This window comes from Bactrocera tryoni, chromosome 3 (assembly GCF_016617805.1).
Source record: "Bactrocera tryoni isolate S06 chromosome 3, CSIRO_BtryS06_freeze2, whole genome shotgun sequence".
In the NCBI taxonomy this organism is placed as follows: domain Eukaryota; kingdom Metazoa; phylum Arthropoda; class Insecta; order Diptera; family Tephritidae; genus Bactrocera; species Bactrocera tryoni.
The window spans coordinates 83,995,760-84,017,795 of NC_052501.1; the positions used below are offsets into that span (position 1 = coordinate 83,995,760).

General features: G+C 37.7%; 2 protein-coding genes across 6 annotated transcripts in view; one reads left to right on the forward strand and one right to left on the reverse strand.

Moving 5' to 3' along the window:
- Positions 1 to 14,083, forward strand: part of LOC120770202 (phospholipase D2) — a 34,610-nt gene extending 20,527 nt beyond the window's left edge. For all 5 annotated transcript variants that reach the window (XM_040097447.1, XM_040097448.1, XM_040097446.1 and 2 more), the window contains 9 exons: positions 9,070 to 9,631; positions 9,703 to 10,192; positions 10,265 to 10,524; positions 10,598 to 11,006; positions 11,149 to 11,253; positions 11,318 to 12,534; positions 12,606 to 12,731; positions 12,790 to 13,369; positions 13,542 to 14,083. In XM_040097447.1, the coding sequence (XP_039953381.1) occupies positions 9,177 to 9,631; positions 9,703 to 10,192; positions 10,265 to 10,524; positions 10,598 to 11,006; positions 11,149 to 11,253; positions 11,318 to 12,534; positions 12,606 to 12,731; positions 12,790 to 13,369; positions 13,542 to 13,643 (3,744 nt within the window). In that variant the 5' untranslated portion in view covers positions 9,070 to 9,176 and the 3' untranslated portion in view covers positions 13,644 to 14,083. The remainder of the gene's footprint in view (positions 1 to 9,069; positions 9,632 to 9,702; positions 10,193 to 10,264; positions 10,525 to 10,597; positions 11,007 to 11,148; positions 11,254 to 11,317; positions 12,535 to 12,605; positions 12,732 to 12,789; positions 13,370 to 13,541) is intronic.
- LOC120770203 lies at positions 5,510 to 7,341 on the reverse strand. The gene is made up of 3 exons (XM_040097450.1): positions 7,149 to 7,341; positions 6,852 to 7,014; positions 5,510 to 5,721 (listed from the first exon to the last, which is right to left on the reverse strand). The coding sequence occupies exons 1-3, from the start codon at positions 7,207 to 7,209 to the stop codon at positions 5,643 to 5,645; spliced, it is 303 nt and encodes a 100-aa protein (XP_039953384.1). The 5' UTR covers positions 7,210 to 7,341; the 3' UTR covers positions 5,510 to 5,642.
- Positions 14,084 to 22,036: the final 7,953 nt, after the last annotated feature.

The following is a 22,036-nucleotide window of genomic DNA, read 5'->3' on the forward strand; positions in this document are numbered from 1 at the left end:
TTTAATATAAGGTAGTAAAAAAACGCATGAAATGTTGCTATGAACTTGACTTTTAATAATTACTTTTTTTTCATCTTTTGCTTGCGCTTCCGTTTTATTTTTATCGCTTCTTGGCTTCTCATGCATGTTTTGATAAGTGGTTTCTAAGTTTTCAAGAAGTGTCGGCCAGTGCTTTGTTAATTTTTGTTTTTTTTTTCTTTAATGTTTAAATTGTTGAGTTAAGTCAACCCTCCTAACTTATCTGAAATTATCCAAAAATAGTTTTTATTATCTTTTTACTTTTTTTGTAGTTTTCTTAATTTTTTTTTGTAGTTTTTTTTAATTTTGTTTTTTGTAATTTTGTGTTGTATGTTTTTTGCATTGTTTTTTTAATATTTTTCTTTATTTTTTTATTTAATTTTTATTTTTTTCATTTCTTATTTTATTCCACTGAATCAAAATGGTTTCAATTTAATTGACAGCATTATAATCATAAATATTTCAAAGGCTCTTACTTACATGATTGTTGTTGTTGTTTTGTTTGTGATTATCGAACACGATATAAGCAATAAAAATGTCCATCCATCTTGTTTGCGAAATCGTTCTATGGCTACTTATCAGTAAACAAGTACATAAGCTTTATGAGTCAACTCCCCCCACAGCTGTCTAATGAATGCTTATAGATACTAAATGTGGAGAATAGTTAGCCATGTGATACGTGCTATTTTTAATTAAAACTTTGTCATTGAAGTTTATGAGAGACGTGCTATGAACTTGAACTTACTGCTGTTAGTTCTACTCATAGTTAGTATGCGTAGAAATCATGATTGTTTTGGGGCTTCACAAACCCTCTTCTGCGCTAAACTTGTCTAATATGTTTGGACTCTCTATATATAAGCTTTTATATAATAATAATATCTTATACAATAAAAAGTCTTGTAAGCTAGTTTTTATTGTATCTTAACAGAGTTTGTTCGAAGGTAACTCTTTCTATGCCTTAAAATAAATCTATCACTTTATCTCACGCCTTTTCTATCTCCTTTTTTCTCCTGAATAATCATCCATTAAACGAAACAGAATCGAGATTATATGACTAGAAATCTAATTTTAAGAATTGTGAATTCAACTACAAAGACAGAGTTTAGTTTCAGTTTACTTTATGCCACAAGTAATATATATTTTCTTTGTTTTGCTGGAAACCTTCAAGAATTTCCGTTTCTTGGCACCTTAAATGTTGCTTATCATATCAAGCACCGATAAAGTTGAAATGCGGTTAATTTTATTTCAATTTATGACTATTTTTGTGACTTATATGCGTCTTAAAAATAACTTTGGACTCTTTGCTTAATATTTAGTAGGCTGATTAATTGATAAATTAAACGCGTTGATTTTAACTGCGTTTTAACGATGACATACAGTTGGTAGTTCGTGTTAAGGTTCTAAAAAGCTTAATATCAGCAAAGAAAAAAATTTTCGTTGGATATGCTATGTACTGTACGCCTATATAGCTCATTTTATTATTTGACGTGCCAAATCACTACGAAAATTTGTCAAGCAGCTTCCTTATGAAAATAGTTTTAATTGAGAGTAAACTTTCCTCTAGCCATAGCGTGCTTGACCTAAAAACTGCCTCAGTTCTAATGAAAAACTCACATCGCAGACACAATTTCGTCTCGGTTTATTATTTTGTAGAATTTTTATAAAATGTAAAATGAGTTTGAATATGAGGAGTACCTACCTCTTTATGCTTTCGGATAGATGAAATCATCAAATCAATTTATCAGGTTCAGAACTATAATCGATTGAAACGCATACAATTTCGTTATGATCTAAGCAGAACACAGCTAATTGAAGCTGAAATTCCCAAAATCGATTATCACATACTATCTATATTGATTAGGGACGCCCACAGTGTGATTACAACTGTTAATAAAAAGATATCGCTAGTCATTTGCAGCTACTGACAACAGAGATTCTAATAATCTCAATAAAAACAAAATATAAAAATAAATAAAAAAAATTGATAAAAATGTTGACAAGAATAATATAAACAATATTAGCAGATATAAAAAAAGTGGTTTTTCCAAAATACAGGGTTTTATCAGAAATTGTGTGAATATTGCGTAGTCGAAAAAGTCTTTTCGTATTTCTAATCAAACTTCAACTTATTTTTTTTTATATTTATACTCATAAATAAATAAACAAATATGTAACACATTTCATTGGTGGCTTGCATGGCATTCCTTTTTTATTTTTTTTTAAAAGCTGAAAAAAAAGTTTGAAAAAAGTTTCAACTTCCCCGAAATTAATTTTTTGGTTAAATGAAGCTCACCTTTTCAACACTATATGGTGTGACGCAATGTCATTGGTAGCACTGGAGATATACAACTCACGACATCTATTGACAAAATACGAGAATACTTTTTGGACTACCAATATTTGTACGATAGAGGTTGAGTTGAGTCCCAACGTATTCATTGAACTTTCAACTTTAACTATATCAATGGCTCCGTAGAACTCATACAGTTTGTGGTACCATCTTCTTCGGTATTCATCGCTCAAGTGGACGGCTCCAAAGATCTTGCGAATAACAGTTCTCTCAAATGCTCTAAGTGCTTTTTCATGTCGAGATGCCGTCGTCCTTGTTTCTGCAACGCATAATAGGAGGGCATTAATATAAAGCGTACTTTTTTTCAATGAGAGAGAGATATATGTATCTGCTCTCTATTGCCTTCCAATACCAAAGTAGCACCTGTTGCTAAGAGTTAAATTGAGCTTGATCTTTAGGCTCTCTTTGTTGATAGTGTTTATGCTAATACCGATATCGATCGTTCACTTTTTCACCACAAAAAGGCTGCGCTAATGATCTCAATATCATTTGCCTACCCCAGTAGCATTGTACTTTTAAATTAGACTATGCCACTGCAGTACCTAACCCAGCATTTATTAAATATAGATGCACGAGAGGGAGTCACCCTGTTTATAACCTCGTAAGCCATTGAACGGCACCAAGAGCTCCCTTCCGACTTTGACATAGCTGATGGTTGTGCTCAACGTCATTCTGCAGTACCAAATTTAGAAATTCAGCCGGTAAACCCTCGGTTCGTGAGGCTTTGTTGTTCTTAAGTTGACTTAGAGTTACTTTCATCTCGTCTTAGGCGAGTGGCGGACGACAGTGCGTGTTCTTCTTCACCCGTTAAGTCAAAGAGTGCATGTCCACATTAGCAATAGCAACGTCTATATTAGGGTGCCTGGTTACAGCGGAATCGCTGAAAACTTCAAAACCAATGAGCAGACTAAGAAGCGTATTCAAGTCCATTCTCAGTTGCCTGGTTGCGTTCTGACGTTGGAACATTGGACCTGCAGTGAGCTCAGCAAGCACTGATCGATAGTCAGAACTTGTGCGACTGCAAGATCCTTTCATTTACTGACGTGATTTATTTTCACAAAAACACTCCATCAGAGCTTCCGGAATGAAAAGCATTTTTAAAGCTCTGTCTCAGTATTAAGTGTTCAGCTCTTTCTTGGGCTTTGGACTTACGCAAGAAAATTGCGGTTTTTGTGTATGTATTTGTATATGGTATATATGTATGTATACATATACAGGTATGAATATATTTGTGTGTTTTTGTTGTTGTAAAACTGTGAAACTTGTTTTTTGTTGCTTCAAATTATTATTTTTTCCATGCCGCTGAAAGATAACACGAGTTAAAAATGACCAGCTGGCGCTTGCTTCATCAAGAATAAGTGCTAGAAGTGCCTGATAATTATATTTTTATAGCTCTCTGTCAACATGTGACTTAACGAGTACTTGATTTCACACTAAAACAAACGCTTTATACACTATTCTCTGGCTGTTTAGCCGCTTTTGTAATTTCCTCACTCTGTAAGTGCCACATGTGAAATGAAGGTCACTTTTTATTTCTCGAAAAATGTTGAACGTAGCTACCGCATGTGTATGTACATGTATTTTATATATTTTTTATCGCCTTAATGTTGTTGTAAAACTATTATTACAGAATAGTTACAAACTGCTTATTTCAGTCAGCAACCCACCACTTCATTGAACTCATGTTCAATGATTTTTAAACGCAATTTGCTTAAACCAATTTCCGAAGAATATATTCTACCTTTATAAACACACATATACCCACATACTCTTTCACACATATGTACATATGTATGTATGAATTTATATGTAGCTATTGTTTATGCGCTCATAAAAGTTGATGTTCATGTCTGCTTTCCGTCTATTGTGGGCTTTTTGCGCGTGACCCTAACTTTTCACCCCAACCTTATGCTCTGAACTCACACAAACACACATCTGCATACATGCATATGTATATACGCACATAGGGCCAAGCTTATTGAGGCGGCAGTAGATTTATTTAGCGGTAAAATGGCTTACTATATTGTTGTACAACAATTTGTTTGCAAAAACTGCGGTCGTGTTTTACATGTACTCGGCTTTGTTGTCATTTTTTATAACCTCCGTTATGTGCCACAGATTTATTATATGTATGTATAGTGCAAGGCGTTGAACTGCTGTCATGTTCGGCACTTAAACACGTCGTAAATGTTGGACAAAGCAAACAAAAAGATTATAATGAAAAATTAAAAATAAAAATTTGAAAAATAATAGATAAAAAATAAAAAATTAAAAAATAAAAATAAAAATTAGAAAAGTTACAAAATAGATATAAAAAAAATAAAATAAAATAAAGTAAAAAATAAAAATAAAAAAATTAAAAAAAAAATAAAATTAAAAAAAAAATAAATAAAAATTAAAAAAAAATTAAATTAAAATTAAAAAATAAAATTTTAAAAAAAAATAAAAAAAAAAATCAAAATCGATTAGAAGGATTAAAAATAGATTCAAATAAAAAAATCGTTAAAAAAAATAAAAAAAATCATAAAAAAAAAAATAAAAGAAATAAAATTTAAATTAAAAAAAATTAAAAATAAAATAAAATTAAAAAAATAAAAATAAAAATTAAAATTTAAGTCAAAAATAAAATCATTAAAAATAAAATTAAAAATAAAAAAAAAATTAAAATAAAGAAAAAAAATTAAAAATAAAAAATTAAAAATAAATAAAAATGTAAAATAAATATATGTATAAATTAAAAAATGAAAAAGCTAAAATAGAATCAAAAAAAAAGTTAAAATATTAAAAATTAAAAAAATAAAAATAAAAAAATAAAAATAAAAAATAAAAAAATTCAAAAATTTAATTTAAATAAAAACAAATAAAATTAAAAAAATAAAATAAGAGAAAAAGCAAAAATTAAACAAAAAACAAAATTGTGACTCACAATTTATTAATATTGTTTTTTATAAAATATGAGTAAAATTAAAATATTAAATTTTTGTCTGTGAAACATTCATGCTTTTCATTTATTTTGTGCAACATTTTAATAGTATATGTACATATATAGTAAGTTGTATAATATTAGTAAATACAATGTTTAATTAAATAGTATAACCTTCAAGTACTAATATTTTATATAGCTTTTTAGTAAAAAATAACGTTTGTATAGTTTTTGAATAAATTCGTTAAAAAGTCGACTTATGGCACAAGCACTGGGTGAATCCGTTTAACTTCATTTCATTCTGCGATTATTTTTTGTTGTTTGTGGTTGTTGTTTTTTTTTATTTTTCAATTAACATTTGACACAGCAGCCGGGAAAGACGCCATTGAAGGTCTTTTTGTTACCGCACGTGACGCGATACTTGCCGCAACTGAAAAAAGAGAAAAATAATAATAAAAACCAAAAAAAAAAAAAGAAAAAATCGGCTGCACCGAAGGTATAATACTAATATAATTAGATTGTAACATTTTTTTGATTGGTCAGTTTGTATGACAGCTATATGCTATAGTGGGCCAATCTGAAAAATGTTCACGTATATTATAGCACCGACTTCAAAAATAATTTGTGCCAAATTTCGTTAAGATATCTTATCAAATTCAAAAGTTTTTCCTACAAAGACTTGATTTTGATTGATCAGTTTGTATGGCAGCTATATGCTATAGTAAACCGATCTAAAAAACTGTTTCGAAAACAGTAGATCCGGCTTTAGCAGTAATCTGTACTGAATTTCGTTAAGGTATCTTGTCAAATTTAGAAGTTTTCTATACAAGAACTTAATCTTGACCGATCAGTTTGTATGGCAGCTTTAACCTACAATGATCCGATCTAAAAAAATTTCACAGATATTATAGCACCGGCCTAAAACACAATGTATGCCAAAGTTGGTGCAGATATTTTTAAAAATAAAAAAGTTTTTCTTAAAAGGACTTGATTTTGCTCGATCCGTTTGTATGACAGCTATAAGCCATAATAATCCGTTCTGAAAGATTTTCACGGACATTGTAGCACCGGCTTCAGAAATAATCTATGCCAAATTTCGTGCAGATATCTTTACAAATTGAAAAGTTTTTCCCACAAGGACTTGATTTTTGTCGATCAGTTTGTATGACAGCTATAAGCTACAATGACCCAATCTAAAAACGTTTCATTAATATTATAGCCCCGGCTTTAGAAATAATCTTTGCCAAATTTCGTCTAGTTATCTTGATAAATAAAAAAGTTTTCCATACCAGGACATGATTTTGACCGATCAGTTTGTATGGCAACTATATGCTATAGTGAGCTGATTTTAAAAGTATCTTCAAAAACTATAGCGCTACCTTGCACAACAATCTGTACAAAATTGCGTTGAGATATCTTGTCAAATAAAAAAGTTTTTCATACAAAGGCTTGTCAAGTCCTGGGTCAAGGGCCTGGCTGCGTTATAACTTATACTATTTGTATGAAAAAATTTTCCTACCAAAAAACGAACGTAATATTTAATTATCAAATTCAACTCACTCTTCCACTTCGGTTTTGAAATTCTCCGAACATACAGCGCGCTTCACACACTTGCCATCCACACCGAAGTCCACATAATCCTGACCCTGTTTCAGTAGCGGCAAATATTTCAGGAATATCGTTTCGCCCTGAGTATTCCGATATGAGCAAACCGGTTCGTTGCCTGCAATTTGAAATGGTATTACTGCTGTTTACTCAACAAACACTACAACAACAGCACAAGCAATTAAAAAGTTGGCGACAGTTTAGAAATATCCAGGCGTTCAAGGCTTATATAGACTTGTGTAGCATACTTACCGGCGTTGACGCCTATGGCCAGCATACCGGCCAGCAATAAGAATGCTATGGCGCACTTCATGTTTGGAAAACTATATTTTTCGAAAACTGTATTGTTGCAAGTTCCTTGGATCCGCGGTTTCTGCACTATTTGTCCGCCCACTATTGCTTAACACCAATCACTTTCGCTGCCGCACTCACACTGATTCGGCGAAACTAAGCTAAGCGCTTATTTATATTCAATGTCGTCATTTTGCTGTTTGCGGCGGTTTCCGACAAAGCGGAAAAAACACAATTATATGGCGTTGCGAGTTGGTTGAGATTTCCATGCGAAATTTTACGATGCTCGTGATTAGATCAGCCGGCCGATTTAATTTATTTTGTAGTTGAATTTCGCTGCCACAGCATAATAGTTGGGGCATAGAGAGCTCTTCATTCTTTACTTACACACACCCACAAACATATGTGTGTATCCCGTAAATGCTCGTCGGCTCACTTATGTTCGTGCTTTCAGTATTAACTAGTTCCGTTCTAGCGTTCAACTAGCTTTATGGTGATTAAGCTTTCAGTTTTACTGCTTGCAAGATGCGCCGAGCTGGATTCTTTTCTTGTTATTCTTCTCGTGGGAAGCGTCGTTTTGAGAAAGTTGGTTGCACTGTGAAAATGTTTTTCAGGGTCAATTGTTTAAATTAAATGGATTAGGGGTCCTCATGCCTATTAGTGATGAAAAAATGCTAAAAAATATACAGGGTGCACCAAGAAGTACGATAATTTTTATTTTAGTGGGTGTAATCATACATATTTCGAGACATGACTATTGAACACCGACGAAGACTTGCAGGAGATTGATATTCTTGTTGCTCTTGGCGACAAATGAACACTGACGACGGTTGCAGAAGACTGATATTCCAGATGATCTCCGAATCGGCACCAATTTAAACCGATGCCCGACTGAAGCGAGCTTAGCAAAGTCACGCAATTTTCTACATTGATCCATCATCAGCTGTTCCCCAGTCGTCGTGCACTTGGGCGCTGGATCTATTGGCCTCCCGCGAGCTCAGTAAGCGTTGGTTCAGCAACCAGCGCTTGTGAGATTTGCGAAAGCCTTCCGGCCCAGAGTGAAGCACAAAAGGTCCGTGAAACTACCAGCTCTTAGAAAGGCTCACAAGGCAGCAATGATAGATGTCCCGTACTGTTCGCAATTGGACGCGAGAGGCCACAAATTTTGGAGGACGCAGCTTGTCAAAATTGAAGGGAGGAAGATGAGATGGGAGCATTTAGACACTTTCTTCTGAACTGGCTAGTTTTCGCCAGACTTAGATTGAAGCAGCTTCTTTCCCATACTTACTACGAAGTCGGAAACTTGCCTGGAGTTGATATTAGCCAGCTTATCGTCAAAAATATGTCCCTCTATCCGCAAATTCTTCAATGCTGAAGTAGGCATACCATCCGCTGGACTCAAGCGAACAACCTGAGCGATAAAATTTCAATATCTCCGGAGATAATAGCTCTCCAGATTCGCCGTTACGCAGTTTAACTCTCTAGAGATAATTGAGAATTTTTCGTCGGAGAATAGCTGATCGTGATTAGGTACAGGAATTACATAGGCCAGAAATATCACTTACTTACTGTATTTGCAAGAATCTACTCGATCTCAGCTATTCAGTTAGCATTAGTCTTTTTGGTCAAAACCCGTAGACTATAGGATCCTCAAAGTAATATATTTAGGTTAAGCAGGTGAGACGTATATTTCAGACTTGTCTGTGGTCGAAACCGAAAGTGAGACTTACCATTATCTAATGGAAATCTTTATCTACACGAGCTTATGACAGCTAGCATATTGATACTTTGACGTTTGCTCCTGAATTTTATTTAAATAATAATTTTAAAAAAAATATCCTTATTTACTAACTCTTCTCTCTCGTTTTTTTTTTCTACACAGACGAATTCATCGATCGTGAGACGGGTCTCGCGAATCCTGCGCTCGTCTATGATGAGCTAGACTATCCACATCTATATTCACAGTTTGACGGCGGTGGCGCAATTACGATGACCAGCAATATCGATTCCACCCAACCACGTGCGTACGTAGTCAACGCCACCGATAGCATTGATGGTGAGAGTAGAGATTACACACCCGAGGAGTTGGCAGAGGAAGATGACGAGGAGAAGGTTACACGTTGCGTGCCTGATTTTCAGTTCTCGCTCGTCGATTCGGAATATGACGAGACGCTGGCGTTTCCCGATTCCGTGACGATATTGTCGAATGTCGGCGATAAGCCAGTGCTGGTACAGCGCAAAGACACCGACGACGATGACGATGAGGAGGAGGGTGCCGGCGCATTCACAGGGCAACCTTCGGAGATACCATACAGCTCCATATATGGACCGAGCATGAAATTCAATTCCTTTCAGCGCAAAGTATTCATACCCGGCATGGAGATACAGGTGCGCATAATCGACAACGAACGCAGTGTGACGACGCATTTATTGAATCCAAATTTGTGAGTTCACCTATATATTTTTCGGTTATTGTATAGTGTGTAAAGTGTATCCTCCTTTTCTGTCGGTGCAGGTATACCATCGAACTGACGCATGGACCCTTCACGTGGACCATCAAGCGTCGCTACAAGCATTTCAATTCACTGCATCAGCAGTTGAGTTTCTTCCGCACCTCGCTGAACATTCCATTCCCGATGCGTAGTCACAAGGAGAAGCGTGCCACAATTAAAAAGGCAGCCATACAAATGGCTGATGAGGCGCGTCTGAAGTCAATGCAGCTGTCGCAGACGCAGACCACGATCTGTGAGACGAGCCAGAAAGTGCAAAGTAACGGTAACAGTAATGCTAGCAATACCATGGTCTTGGCGAGCACTAGCAATAGTCCGCTGTCAAATCTGGGTATAACGGGCAAGAGAAAGAAGAAGGAGAGAAAGCTGCCACGTTTTCCCAATCGACCCGAATCACTTATAACTGTCGAATCACTGCCTACGCGTATCAAGCAATTGGAGGATTATCTGTACAATCTACTGAACATCAGCTTGTATCGAAATCATCACGAAACGGTGAGTCGAAAAGCCTTAAAAGCCTTCGGCTCTGCAAGTTCATGAATCTAATATAACTTTGCTTTCCAACAGCTGAACTTCGTTGAAGTCTCAAATGTCTCCTTTGTGTCTGATCTCGGCATCAAGGGCAAGGAGGGCGCTATACAAAAGCGTACCGGCTCCACGCGTCCTGGGCAAGCGGGTTGCAATTTCTTCGGTTGCTTTCAGCAGAAGTGCTGTGTGCGCTGCAGCTTCTTTTGTTCGGACGTGCTGTACGGCAAATGGCGTAATCGTTGGTTCTTCGTCAAAGAGACCTGCTTCGGCTACATACGTCCCACCGATGGAGTCATTAGGTATCAGGTCAACAGCTGAACTTTTGAACATTATCTGCTATTGATTGATGTTTTTTACACTCCAATTTTGTAGATCTGTGATATTATTCGATCAGGGTTTCGACGTCTCCACTGGCATCTATCAGACCGGCATGCGTAAGGGTCTGCAAGTGCTTACAAATAACCGTCACATTATACTCAAGTGCTGGACGCGTCGAAAGTGCAAAGAGTGGATGCTATACCTCAAGCAGACCGCAAATAGTTATGCGCGCGACTTTACCTATCCCAACCCGCATATGTCCTACGCGCCGGTGCGTTCTGGTATTCAAGCGAGTTGGCATGTCGACGGTTCTACTTATATGGGTGCCATAGCGGATGCGCTTGAAGAGGCAAAGGAGGAAATCTTCATCGCTGATTGGTGGTTGAGTCCGGAGATTTATATGAAACGGCCCGCGGTGGATGGCGATTACTGGCGTTTGGATAAGATACTACATCGTAAAGCGGTGAGGAAATGGAGATGATAAAATCTCAATTTTGAAAGTAAAATTTCTCACTCTCTCTTTCTTTCTCTCTCTCTCTTTCTTTATCACTCTCTCTTTCTTTCTCACTCTCTCTTTCTTCCTTTCTTTCTCCCTCCAACTACAGTCACAGGGCATCAAGGTGTTCGTGCTACTCTACAAAGAGGTCGAAATGGCTTTGGGCATTAATAGTTACTACAGCAAACAGAGGCTTTCACACGAGAATATAAGGGTACATTTCTTATATTCGTATAAAGAAAATTATGACTAACATTTGTACCGCTTTGTACACATAGGTTCTCCGTCATCCAGATCATGCGCGCGCTGGCGTGTTCTTCTGGGCTCATCATGAAAAGATTGTTGTGATCGATCAGACTTACGCTTTCATCGGTGGACTGGATCTCTGCTATGGCCGTTGGGACGACTATCGGCATCGTCTGACTGACCTTGGTAGCATATCCACCGCCTCTGCTTCGGGCAGCACACGACGTCTGGGCAGTTTCTTTAAGGACGATGCGGACTCCGCCTTTGGTTCGCAGAAGTCGTCACGTAAATGCACCAATGTAAATAGCGACCTACAGAAAAGCGAAAAATTAAGCGCAAACATCGAAGAAACCCAATTTGAAGAGGTTGAGCTACGTACACTCGCGCCAGGCGATAAACTTGTGATACCTGAATTGCTTTCACCGCCCACAAGCGAACAGATCGCCATCGAAGGCATGAAATTAAATACACCCGAAATGGAGCGTAAGAATGTTTTGGAGAAAATCACCACGAATGCGATGCGTAAGGGTAAAGACCTAGTGAGTCGGCTAACAATGACCGAACATGAGCGCGGCGCGGGCGATAAGTCGCCTGATGTGCTGAAAGATCCCAAACAGCTTGTGTTCACCATTGATGAGGTGGAAACTGGACGCTTGGGTGGTCTAGAGGATCCCACGCCGTTCCAAACGCAAATCCTGAACGATTACTATGGTCAAGCCAAGTATTGGTTCGGCAAGGATTACTCTAACTTCATACTCAAAGACTGGATGAACTTAGATGCGCCGCTCGTCGACATCATAGACCGCTCCACAACACCACGTATGCCTTGGCATGATGTGGGCGTGTGTTTAGTGGGTGCAGCGGCGCGTGATGTGGCGCGTCACTTCATACAGCGCTGGAATGCTGTGAAGCTGGAGAAGATGCGTGATAACGCCAACTTCCCATATCTAATGCCAAAGAGTTACAACAACATCAGGCTAAATCCAAATATTACCTTGAAGCGTCAGAATCGGGTTACGTGTCAGCTGCTGCGCAGCGCTTCTTCATGGAGCTGCGGTTTCATCGAGCAGGATTTGGTTGAGCAGAGCATACATGACGCTTACATACAGACAATAACAAAGGCGCAGCATTTTATCTACATCGAAAATCAATTCTTCATCACAATGCAGTTGGGCGCGACGGGCGCGTATGGTAATGTGCGCAATCAGATTGGTGAAACGCTGTTCAAGCGTATCGTGCGCGCGCATAAGTGAGTATGAGTGGCGTGGAATGTTATAAACAAATACCTAACCTTAAAATTGACTTTTTTGTTGTGTATAGAGAGCGCAAGACGTTCCGTGTATTTGTGATCATACCGCTACTGCCCGGCTTTGAGGGCGATGTTGGCGGCAGTACTGGCAATGCGGTGCGCGCCATCACGCATTGGAACTACGCATCGATATCACGGTAATTTGATTATATTTTCCCACTTGTAAGTTGCTTATGTTCACATGTATTGTTACAGCGGTCGCTCTGGCATACTCACACGCCTGCAGGAGGTCGGCATAAAAGATCCCGGTGAATATATCTCCTTCCACAGTCTACGCACAAATTCACAGCTCAACAATAATCCCATTACCGAGCTTATCTATGTCCACTCAAAGCTGTTGATCGCCGACGATCGCGTTGTTATATGTGGTTCGGCAAACATCAACGATCGTTCCATGATTGGCAAACGTGATTCGGAAATTGCGGCGATCATAACCGATGAAGAGTTTGAAGATGGGCGCATGAATGGCAAAAAGTATCCAAGCGGCGTGTTCGCTGGACGGCTGCGCAAGTTTCTGTTTAAAGAGCATTTAGGCTTACTCGATCCAGACGCGGAGCGTATGCCAATCGATGTGACGGACCCGGTGATTGATCAGTTTTGGAATGGCTTGTGGCGACGCACGGCCACACGGAATACTGAGCTTTACGAAGAGATCTTCAAATGTCTGCCAACTGATAAGGTGAAATCGTATGCAGATTTGCGAAAATATCAGGAGGAACCGCCGCTATCTAAGTCCGATCCGGAAATGGCTATGAAGCGGATGGCGAATATACAGGTGAGAGGAAGTGACGGATATTTGGAATATTATGACTGATGTGATGTATTTTTTTTCTGCATACTGAAAATAATTTTATCTCTAGCTAGTTTCTAATTATCAACAAAAGTCTATATTTGTATACAAATATGTATAACACCGCTTAATCATATGTTTTCACATCTATTTTCAGGGTTTCCTAGTCAACCTGCCATTGGACTTCCTCGACAAAGAGGTGCTAAAACCGCCTGGCACCAGTAAAGAGGGACTCATACCGACCGCCGTGTGGACATAGTCTCAGACCTGCATTTACGCTGTTAAAAATTTGCTACAATGTATTTATTACTACTGTTTTTATAATTTTAATTATTATTATTATTATTTTTACTATTTTTGTTATGATTACTTCAATTATTATTCTAATTTTATTATTATTACCATAACTGTAATTAAGAAGCGTGAAAATTTGAAAAGTTTAAAGTGCTTTATTAGCATGTAAGTGTAGCATAAGCTTAGCTTAGCTTTGTTGACTTTATTATTTTAACATTTCAATTGACAATAGATCTGCACTTTTAAATTAGACTATAGTTTAGCGATTACACTTATTTTTCGACAGTATTTTAGATCCGAAGATATTTTACGAACGTCTTTTCCACTGTATACTACTTGTCATAGATTTTAATAAACTATTTTTAATAGTAAATCAGAATAAAATATCTAAGACATGTCATAGAACCTTGTATTTTCGTCTGAGGTTTGTTGATTAAAAAGGGAGTGGCAGGAGCGCCAGGCTACAGGCGACCGCCCATGGGGCTCTCGTGTGTTAAGCAAAACGATGCAATCCAGCAAGTCAGTGGATTTGATGAAATGTCTGATTTTTTTCAACTCCGCCGAAAAATATCTATTAAGTTGCTCAAATGGTTGAAGGCAAATGCTCAGGAAGCTGCTCTTTCATCAGAACTATCGGAATCGAATCACTGTAACAAATATGTAGCTGCCATAGAAGCTGACCGATCAAAAGTAAATTCTTGTGTGGAAAATTTTTATAATTGATGAGACATATTCACGAATTTGACATTTTTATTTGTGAAGGATATTATAGCTTCCATATAACTGAAGTTAACGTTTTTTGTTGTATAATACTGTCAATATTGGCAGTGATTCAAATGAATCATCAGCAAAGGAAGCACCAATTCGCAAGTTGTTGGAAACCGGATTTTAAGTGAACTTTGGAGCCAGGACATTGATCTTAAGTTGTTCAAATGGTTCTGGATCTATTTCCACCTTAAGATTGACTCTTCATTGTCCAAAGAACTCTCTAGGAAATGGCGTATGTAGCTATAATACTGAAAGATAAGTCCATCTTCTACAGCGACCAGCTTCCAATAACGATAATATCAAGAATACCGCTTCGCCTTTGATCAATTTCTTCTACTCCTGCATCGTTAGAAATCCTCTTTTTCTTTAATAAAACTATTTTATCCACCAAAATTAGAATTTAAAACAATTCAACAACTTTGCTTATCACAAATAATTAAAAAAAAACAGGGAGATCATCTAAATTACGTTTTAACCGGTAAGCTCACACACAGATGTCGCTAAATAATATGCGGAACCCGAATACCTTGTCAACATTGCCATTTCCACTTTGCATTAAACTTACTCAAAATTCCATTAAACCAGAAAGCAGCAATAAAACAGTGCAAAGTAAACAAGAGAACGCAGAGAATAAATGCTACGCTCATTAAAACAATTGGCAACGAGTAAGTAAAAACAAAACAAAATTAATAGAAAAAAACAACTGCAAACACACTGAGGCATGCAAACAAGTATGCGCGCAGAGCGATAACAACAACAGAGCTTTACACTACAAGCAAGAAGAATCAAAAAGTCAAAAGCAAATATACAACCGACCAGTAGCGCTCACGCTACCGAAATCGCTCGAGAGTACACCGCCAAATGTCAACGAATGCAACGATAATAAAGCGACTGTCGGCAGCAGAGAGAGTGCAATAGCAGCGCTGGCAGCATTGTAACATTGCAAAAGCGCGGTTGGCTGGGTCAGTTCGTTGTCTCGTTTCGTGTGGTTAGGAGTCAAATTGAATCGAATGGCATTGGTAAGCATCGAACAGAGTGTTGTGTGCGAATTTGTACGGATTAATTGATAGAATAAAGTGTATGTTTGAGCCGAAATTGTTTAATTAAACGGTGCAATCAATGGAAAACAGAAAGTTTGTGAAGTTTATGGAAAAGTTAAGTGAAGTTAAAGCAACGCAAAATGTTGTGCAAAAATTGTATGCGGGCGTGAAAGCGAAATGAAGTGCAAGTGAATTTGCGAACAGCGAGTGCTGCGAGTAAAGAGAAGTTGTTGCGAGCGGAGGTGGAGTGCGACGAACAAGGTAATGTGTAAGAATTTCGATAGTTTGCGGTGGTTTAGTTTTAGTTTGTAGTAAGTAGTTGGATATTTTTGGTGCTTTGGTGACATTCTCAAATGAAGTTAGGGCTTTCGTGATATGCTAATGATTGTTTGAGGTGATTAGATGAAGGCTTGGAAATTGGCCGTAAACAATATTGCTGTGTTTAGTTTAAGCAATACAAGTTGCTAATAAAATTTTAAACAACTAACAAGTTATGAACAAAAAGTGGTGCATTCCAAGCGTCTACACGCTTAGCTTTTAAGCGAGTAAACCGCCGAAAAGTTAGAAAACTCTATATGTAAGCGACTACAAACATACATACTTACAATACACACACACATATATACACGTAGGAATGTAAATAGTACATAAATTACTGACCTGCAGCGACGAAAAACTTCTTTGCTGGTATACATAAAAGTTCGCGTGTTACTATCAAAATAAGCATCCTTGTTTTTGTTATTGTGACTTTTGCCCGCTACATGCTGCACATTCTCGCTGTGCTCGGTATACTTGTGGCATGCATGCAAGTTGTTGTTCTGCTTTGTGTCGTTGCACTGCCATGCTTGTAAGTTAAAAAAATACCTCAACAACAACATCGACGACTACTATGCGGATGACATAGGAAGTGAAACGTTAGTACGAAGCTCATCACAGGTATATAAACAACAACAAAAAGCGAATGCCAATAAGTAAGGCAATGACAATGAAATGTTCGGTTGGCGAGTTAGTTCCTTTGCTTCGTATGCAACATGGCAGCAAACAACCTGCCACAAAGGAACTGCAATAATACAATAATATAAGTATGTAGGTGTGTGAGGACAGTAGTTGCTGACAAGCGGTAGGCAGCAGTTCTTAAGCAGCGCAAAACAGCTGAGATGAGGCAAAGCGACCTAAGCGAAAAGGCTATTAGAACAAACGAAGCCATAAATAAATATGTATGTATGTAAGGACGGGTGCGCAGCGAATGGCAAATAGTTGGTGTAGAAAGAGTGATATGCACAAGAGGTGAATAAAAGACGTCGTATGCAGTCAAAGGAGACCATGTAAAGCGCTTGTATGCAAATGTGTGACTTTGTGGTCTATAAGGAAGACATTTGTAGGAATGAAAAAGATGAAGACAAAAACACAAATTGCATAAATGACAGGTAGTTGGACTTCCGAAATGGTCAGAAAATTTATAAACATATAAGTATGTGAGTATGTGTTTATATACATATATTTTTGTAAAACTCCGCTCAGCTATAAAGTTAAAATTTTTTTAACGAGACGCGAGCTATAGCAAGCTCATTTAGCAAGTTGAGGTAGTGATCTGGCAATTTATAGCAGTCCAATTGGGATTATTTGTGATCACGCCAGTAACCAGCATATTTATCTAACCTAACATAAGTGATTGATCGGTCGTGGCTTCAAAAAACGTATTCATAATTTTTGCAAATACAGTTGAACTTCCATAACTCGAACTCTTGAATTCAAAATAGAAGTTAAATTGCATACAAATTTCCTTCCATTACTTCCATTACAATTTTTTGTGGATTGATTTGAGTTAAAGAAGATCTACTGTATGTGCTTAAGGAATGATAAAAATAATGCTCTCAAATCGAAACAAAAAATTTAAAAATTGTTGAAAATTCTTTAGAAAGCGTTCCTGAAATCGTTTTTTTATTGTGTTTTAAAAATAAAACCATTAAACACTTAAACCAACTGAAAGACAAAAAAAAACCCTTAATTTCTCCTATAGCTCATATACTGTAGGACACTTCAGTGCCACATTTCTTATAACAAAAGAGGGTATAAAGAGACCTTTGATTTGATTTTGGTCGCTCAGTTTGTATGACAGCTATATGCTATAGTTGCCTGATATCGGTGGTTCCGAAAAATGAGCAGCCTCTTAGAGAGAAAAGGATGTATGCAAAATTTGAGCTCAATATCTCGTCAATTGAAAGAGGTTTCCATCAGCTCAATATCTCAAAAACTTAGGGACTAGTTTGCGTATGTACAATATATACATATATATAAGTCGGACATGGCTAAATCATCTCATATGAAATCTCAAGACCATAAATAATATGGGGATAGAATAACCAAAAAGTTCAGTTTTTCTAACGCAGGAAATGGAAATGAAGCTAGAAGCAGCAAGATCATTTCCTGTTGGGGGGTTCTAGCAAAGTATGATCGAAACCAAACCGAGGTGGCTTCCTTATGCAAGAGGTTTAGATAATATTGTATCAGCTAGAACCTTAAATCTTTAAGTCAAAGTTTTTCTGCAACGTTTCAGCAATGTGAAAAAAGAACTTTGCATAATTACTAATACATTCCATATTGAAATCCGAAAACTGAAGAAATGAGAAAAATCAGAAAAAAAACACGTACAAAAGCTTGTCTTGAGAATGTTGGCAAAGTGATAAAGGAGCAACAAAAACAAGAAATATGCAAAAACACCAACAGAACGCAGTGTGCAAAAACCACAAGTCAATCAAAACAAAACAACAAAACAAAACATAAGAAGCAAAAATAAAAACAAACAGCTAAAACTTGCACAGCTGCTTTTTGCCAATACAGCGCACACAAACACGCTCGCACACATACATACGCAAACCCATATGGATAACAAATGTAACAACAAACAAGTAGTATTTGCGGATAAAGAAAACACAAGTCGCCAAAGAAACTCACACACAAAGCAAAATGTAAACATAAAGCAACGAAAAAAGCATGGCAAACGCAACAAGAACAAAGACAAAAGAAAAGGCAAAGAAAAAGCAAAATAAAAAGCATGCTAAAGTCAAGAATATATAAAGATGTATGTGTGAGAGTCAATACAACATTGAAAAAAAGGTCTATGAAAGCAAGCCTCCAAACAAAGTTTGACTCCAGCCAACTCGGTTGAGTGGCCGAGAGCAGGCAAACACAAAGAGCGCACGCAGCTTTGGCAAAGAGAACGCGCCACTAACGCTGCGCTGGCGTTTAAAAATAGCACGCAAATGGCAATGCCCTTCTATTTCTGACTTCCCTGTCGGAGAAAAAGGCAAACAAACAAAATTATTATTATATTGGCGTCGCGCACACAACAAAAGTGTGTGATGAATATGCAATACATATTGCAATAACAACAAGGCCAGCAATAGAAGAGACAACAAATACGCAAGAATCGGTTGCATCACTCGTCGGCAGCAAGCGTAGTGCAACGCGTCGCTCCGTGCGAACCACGACGACGACGACGAAGACGCGAATGAGGCGAGCAACGAGACGTATACGTAATATTATAATTGTGTTGGTTGCGTAGGTGTGTTATTGTGTTGGGGAAGACGCATCTTGACAATCTTCTGTAATAAAAGCACGTGTTGCCTACAAATATTACATTAGTGAGTAAGTCAAGACGACGGCCAGCGCGAGCTAAGAGTGGCGGTGGGAGTCGAAAGAGTAAAATGTGGAAAGAGAGCGAGCAAGCAAACACACACTTGAATCTACAAATGATGGAAGTAAAAGGCTTTGGCGGCAAGCTTGTTTTTTGTGTTAGTTGGACATTAAGACTGAGAACAAACACAAACAATGCGAGACAAGTAAAAAACAGCTTAAAGAAAATAGTTAAAAATGCTAATTTGATGTGGTAATAGTTTGACAAACGAAAAGCTTGCTTGTGTGTGTGTGCCTGGTAGAAGCGTAAAGGCTATCAGCAAGCAAATCATAGTCATTCACGAGTTAGACAAGCATTTTGTGTAGGTTGTCACCGAGGGCTTGTAGACGAGTGCCGATTAAATGATTGTGTGCGGAAGGTCTTCCTCGTTTGATATTTATGATGTTAGTTGATAGCAAGTGCTTAGCCGATTGTGATAAGAAAGCCTGCATGTTAGTGCATGCGTTGTACGCGCAATGGGTGGTTATGTTCGTAAACCTTAGGGGGTGGAGTAAATTTCAAGATATATACTTTCCCCGAAGCTCGGTTTCTTTTCGCGAACGAATTTCAAATTCTCCGTCTGGTTGTTTCGCCCGCTTAGTAACTCAGAACAAATATTTTCGTCGAATGAAGGGGAGATCGCAGAAACTGATGTCTATTTGGAAGCACAATCAATTGAAAAAAATCAATTTAAAATTTGTTAGTTAAAAATTAAAGTCATCTGTCTAATCTAGTAAAATATCCTAGTACAACTGAACCAAAAAAGTCAAAGAGTATACTAAAAGTCTGACCTTTGCAGTAGAAATATATTCCAAACCCCATCTATACTAAAAAAAATTGCATATATAAGAATATTAATATGCTTATAGTATATAGAAAACACACAGAACAACATAGCACAATGAAAAAATATATTAAAATAATCAAAAAAACAAAAAACCAAAGAAAGAAAACAAGAAGCGTAAGAAACCGCTTTGATTGCATATTTATCAGCATTTGTTTTGTTTACATGTTGTTGCTTTTGTTATTATTATTTTATTATTGTATTGTATTTGTTGCGCTGTTGCAGTCGCAATCATCGTATTCGTAGCCGGTCGCTCATCGTTCTCCACCATCGCCAACGCCTCGATAGGCCTTCGTGCGTTCCATGCTTTGACGAGCTTGCTAGTAAAAGTGTTCGTTTGCGCGCTCGTAAGCTTCTTTTTTTGTTGATTCTTGCCATACGAGTACAACGCACTCGACATGTGAGCTAAACGAACTCTAACGACCATGCATTCGTTGCTGGCGCTCGTCAAACGCTAACGTTGACGCTAGCTGTACGCTGATTGCGTCTGGTTGTGTGGTTTTTGGCGCTTTTTCGTTTGATTTATGTATGTTTTGGTTATTTTCCGACGTTGCCAGAAGTCGGTTAGAGTTTTTGGGGAAAAATTAAAAATTATTCCGAAATTGAAGAGAAGTAGCAAAGTTGGGCTAGTATTTGATATATAAAGTTGTGAAATATTACCGGAAATCTAGTATTTTGCTATTGTATGAAACTTAAGAGCTCGTTATCTCGTCCAATTTTCGATAGTTGAACCTCAGTTTCCACATTTCAAAGGCCTACATATGCTATAGGTCGGCTTAAAGAAGCTTCTCCGACAAGTTATTCAACACAGGTTGGGCTAATATCATACCCACTGATCGTTAATTTGATTATTAGAAATTTCAGGCCCTAGAGTGGCTTACAGGATTGATTTACAGGGAACCCAAAATCGGAAAATCGCGTATGCTGGAAATGTTCTGCGGGTAATTTTGGACAACTTTACCTAAGGACCTAAGGGTCTGAAACGGTTTCGAGCCAGCACTTTTATTGACGAAATTTTTAGGGGTCATAAAAGCTTGTTTGTCAGGTTTCGAACTAGCGATATGAAATTTAACACCTAGCTGCATATTGATATTTTATTGCTCATTGATCGGAATCGTACGGATCGGAAAACTGTAACACATATCTCCTACAAGACCGATTATTCAGATTTTTTAAACTTAATCTTAAAAATCATTGTCTCGAAACCGGTTGTAGACTAGTACTCTCTTAAATAAAGTTGTACAGAATGAACCAGAAAACGTTTCCCGAATACATACATGAACAAATCGACCCGTTCTAATGTGGCCTCCTAAACCAAGTGTTCCGGACTCTTATCACGTGTTTATTTCATATTTACATGTAATTCTGCAATCTGGCAACTCCAGATCATTATTAGCTATTCGCATAAAATATGTAACCGCATGTGAGAAAGCGTCAAACATCGCGCCCGCAGCGCTGAAACCACCGCGGCTAACGTAAACGCGTCACCAACCGACGCTGCAGAGACCGCAAAACAGGCGTAGAATCGCGCACACGATTGGTATGCAAACGATCGAAAGTATATGCTGGCGTAGCTTACGAACGCCGCCACAACAGCGACCTCGTGCAAAAATATCACACGAACAAACGGAACGAACACAATGAGCTACGATGCCGCCAAAAACAAAACTAAAGCGCTCGCTAGATTAGAGAACCCATCAACTGGTGGCGCACGAATCGCGTCGAACTGCGAAACAGCAGCGACAACAGCTCAGTCTTCAATGAGCGTTCGCTTTTTGTGTTACTCCAAACGGCTGTTGGTTGGGCACGCCACGCACGCGACCGTACGTCGAACACACCGAGCGCGGAAAGCTACTTGAGACGTAGCTCATACTTGGGCTTACTGCAAAAAAAAAGAAAACAAAAAACGCTATTAAATATTTATTACGATTTAAGTTCTTGCAACTAACTAATGGAAGCACAACGGCAACGCAACGGAAGTGAACGTTGCAGTTGAAATGACGACGAGTGCAAGAACAGTGTGATGCACT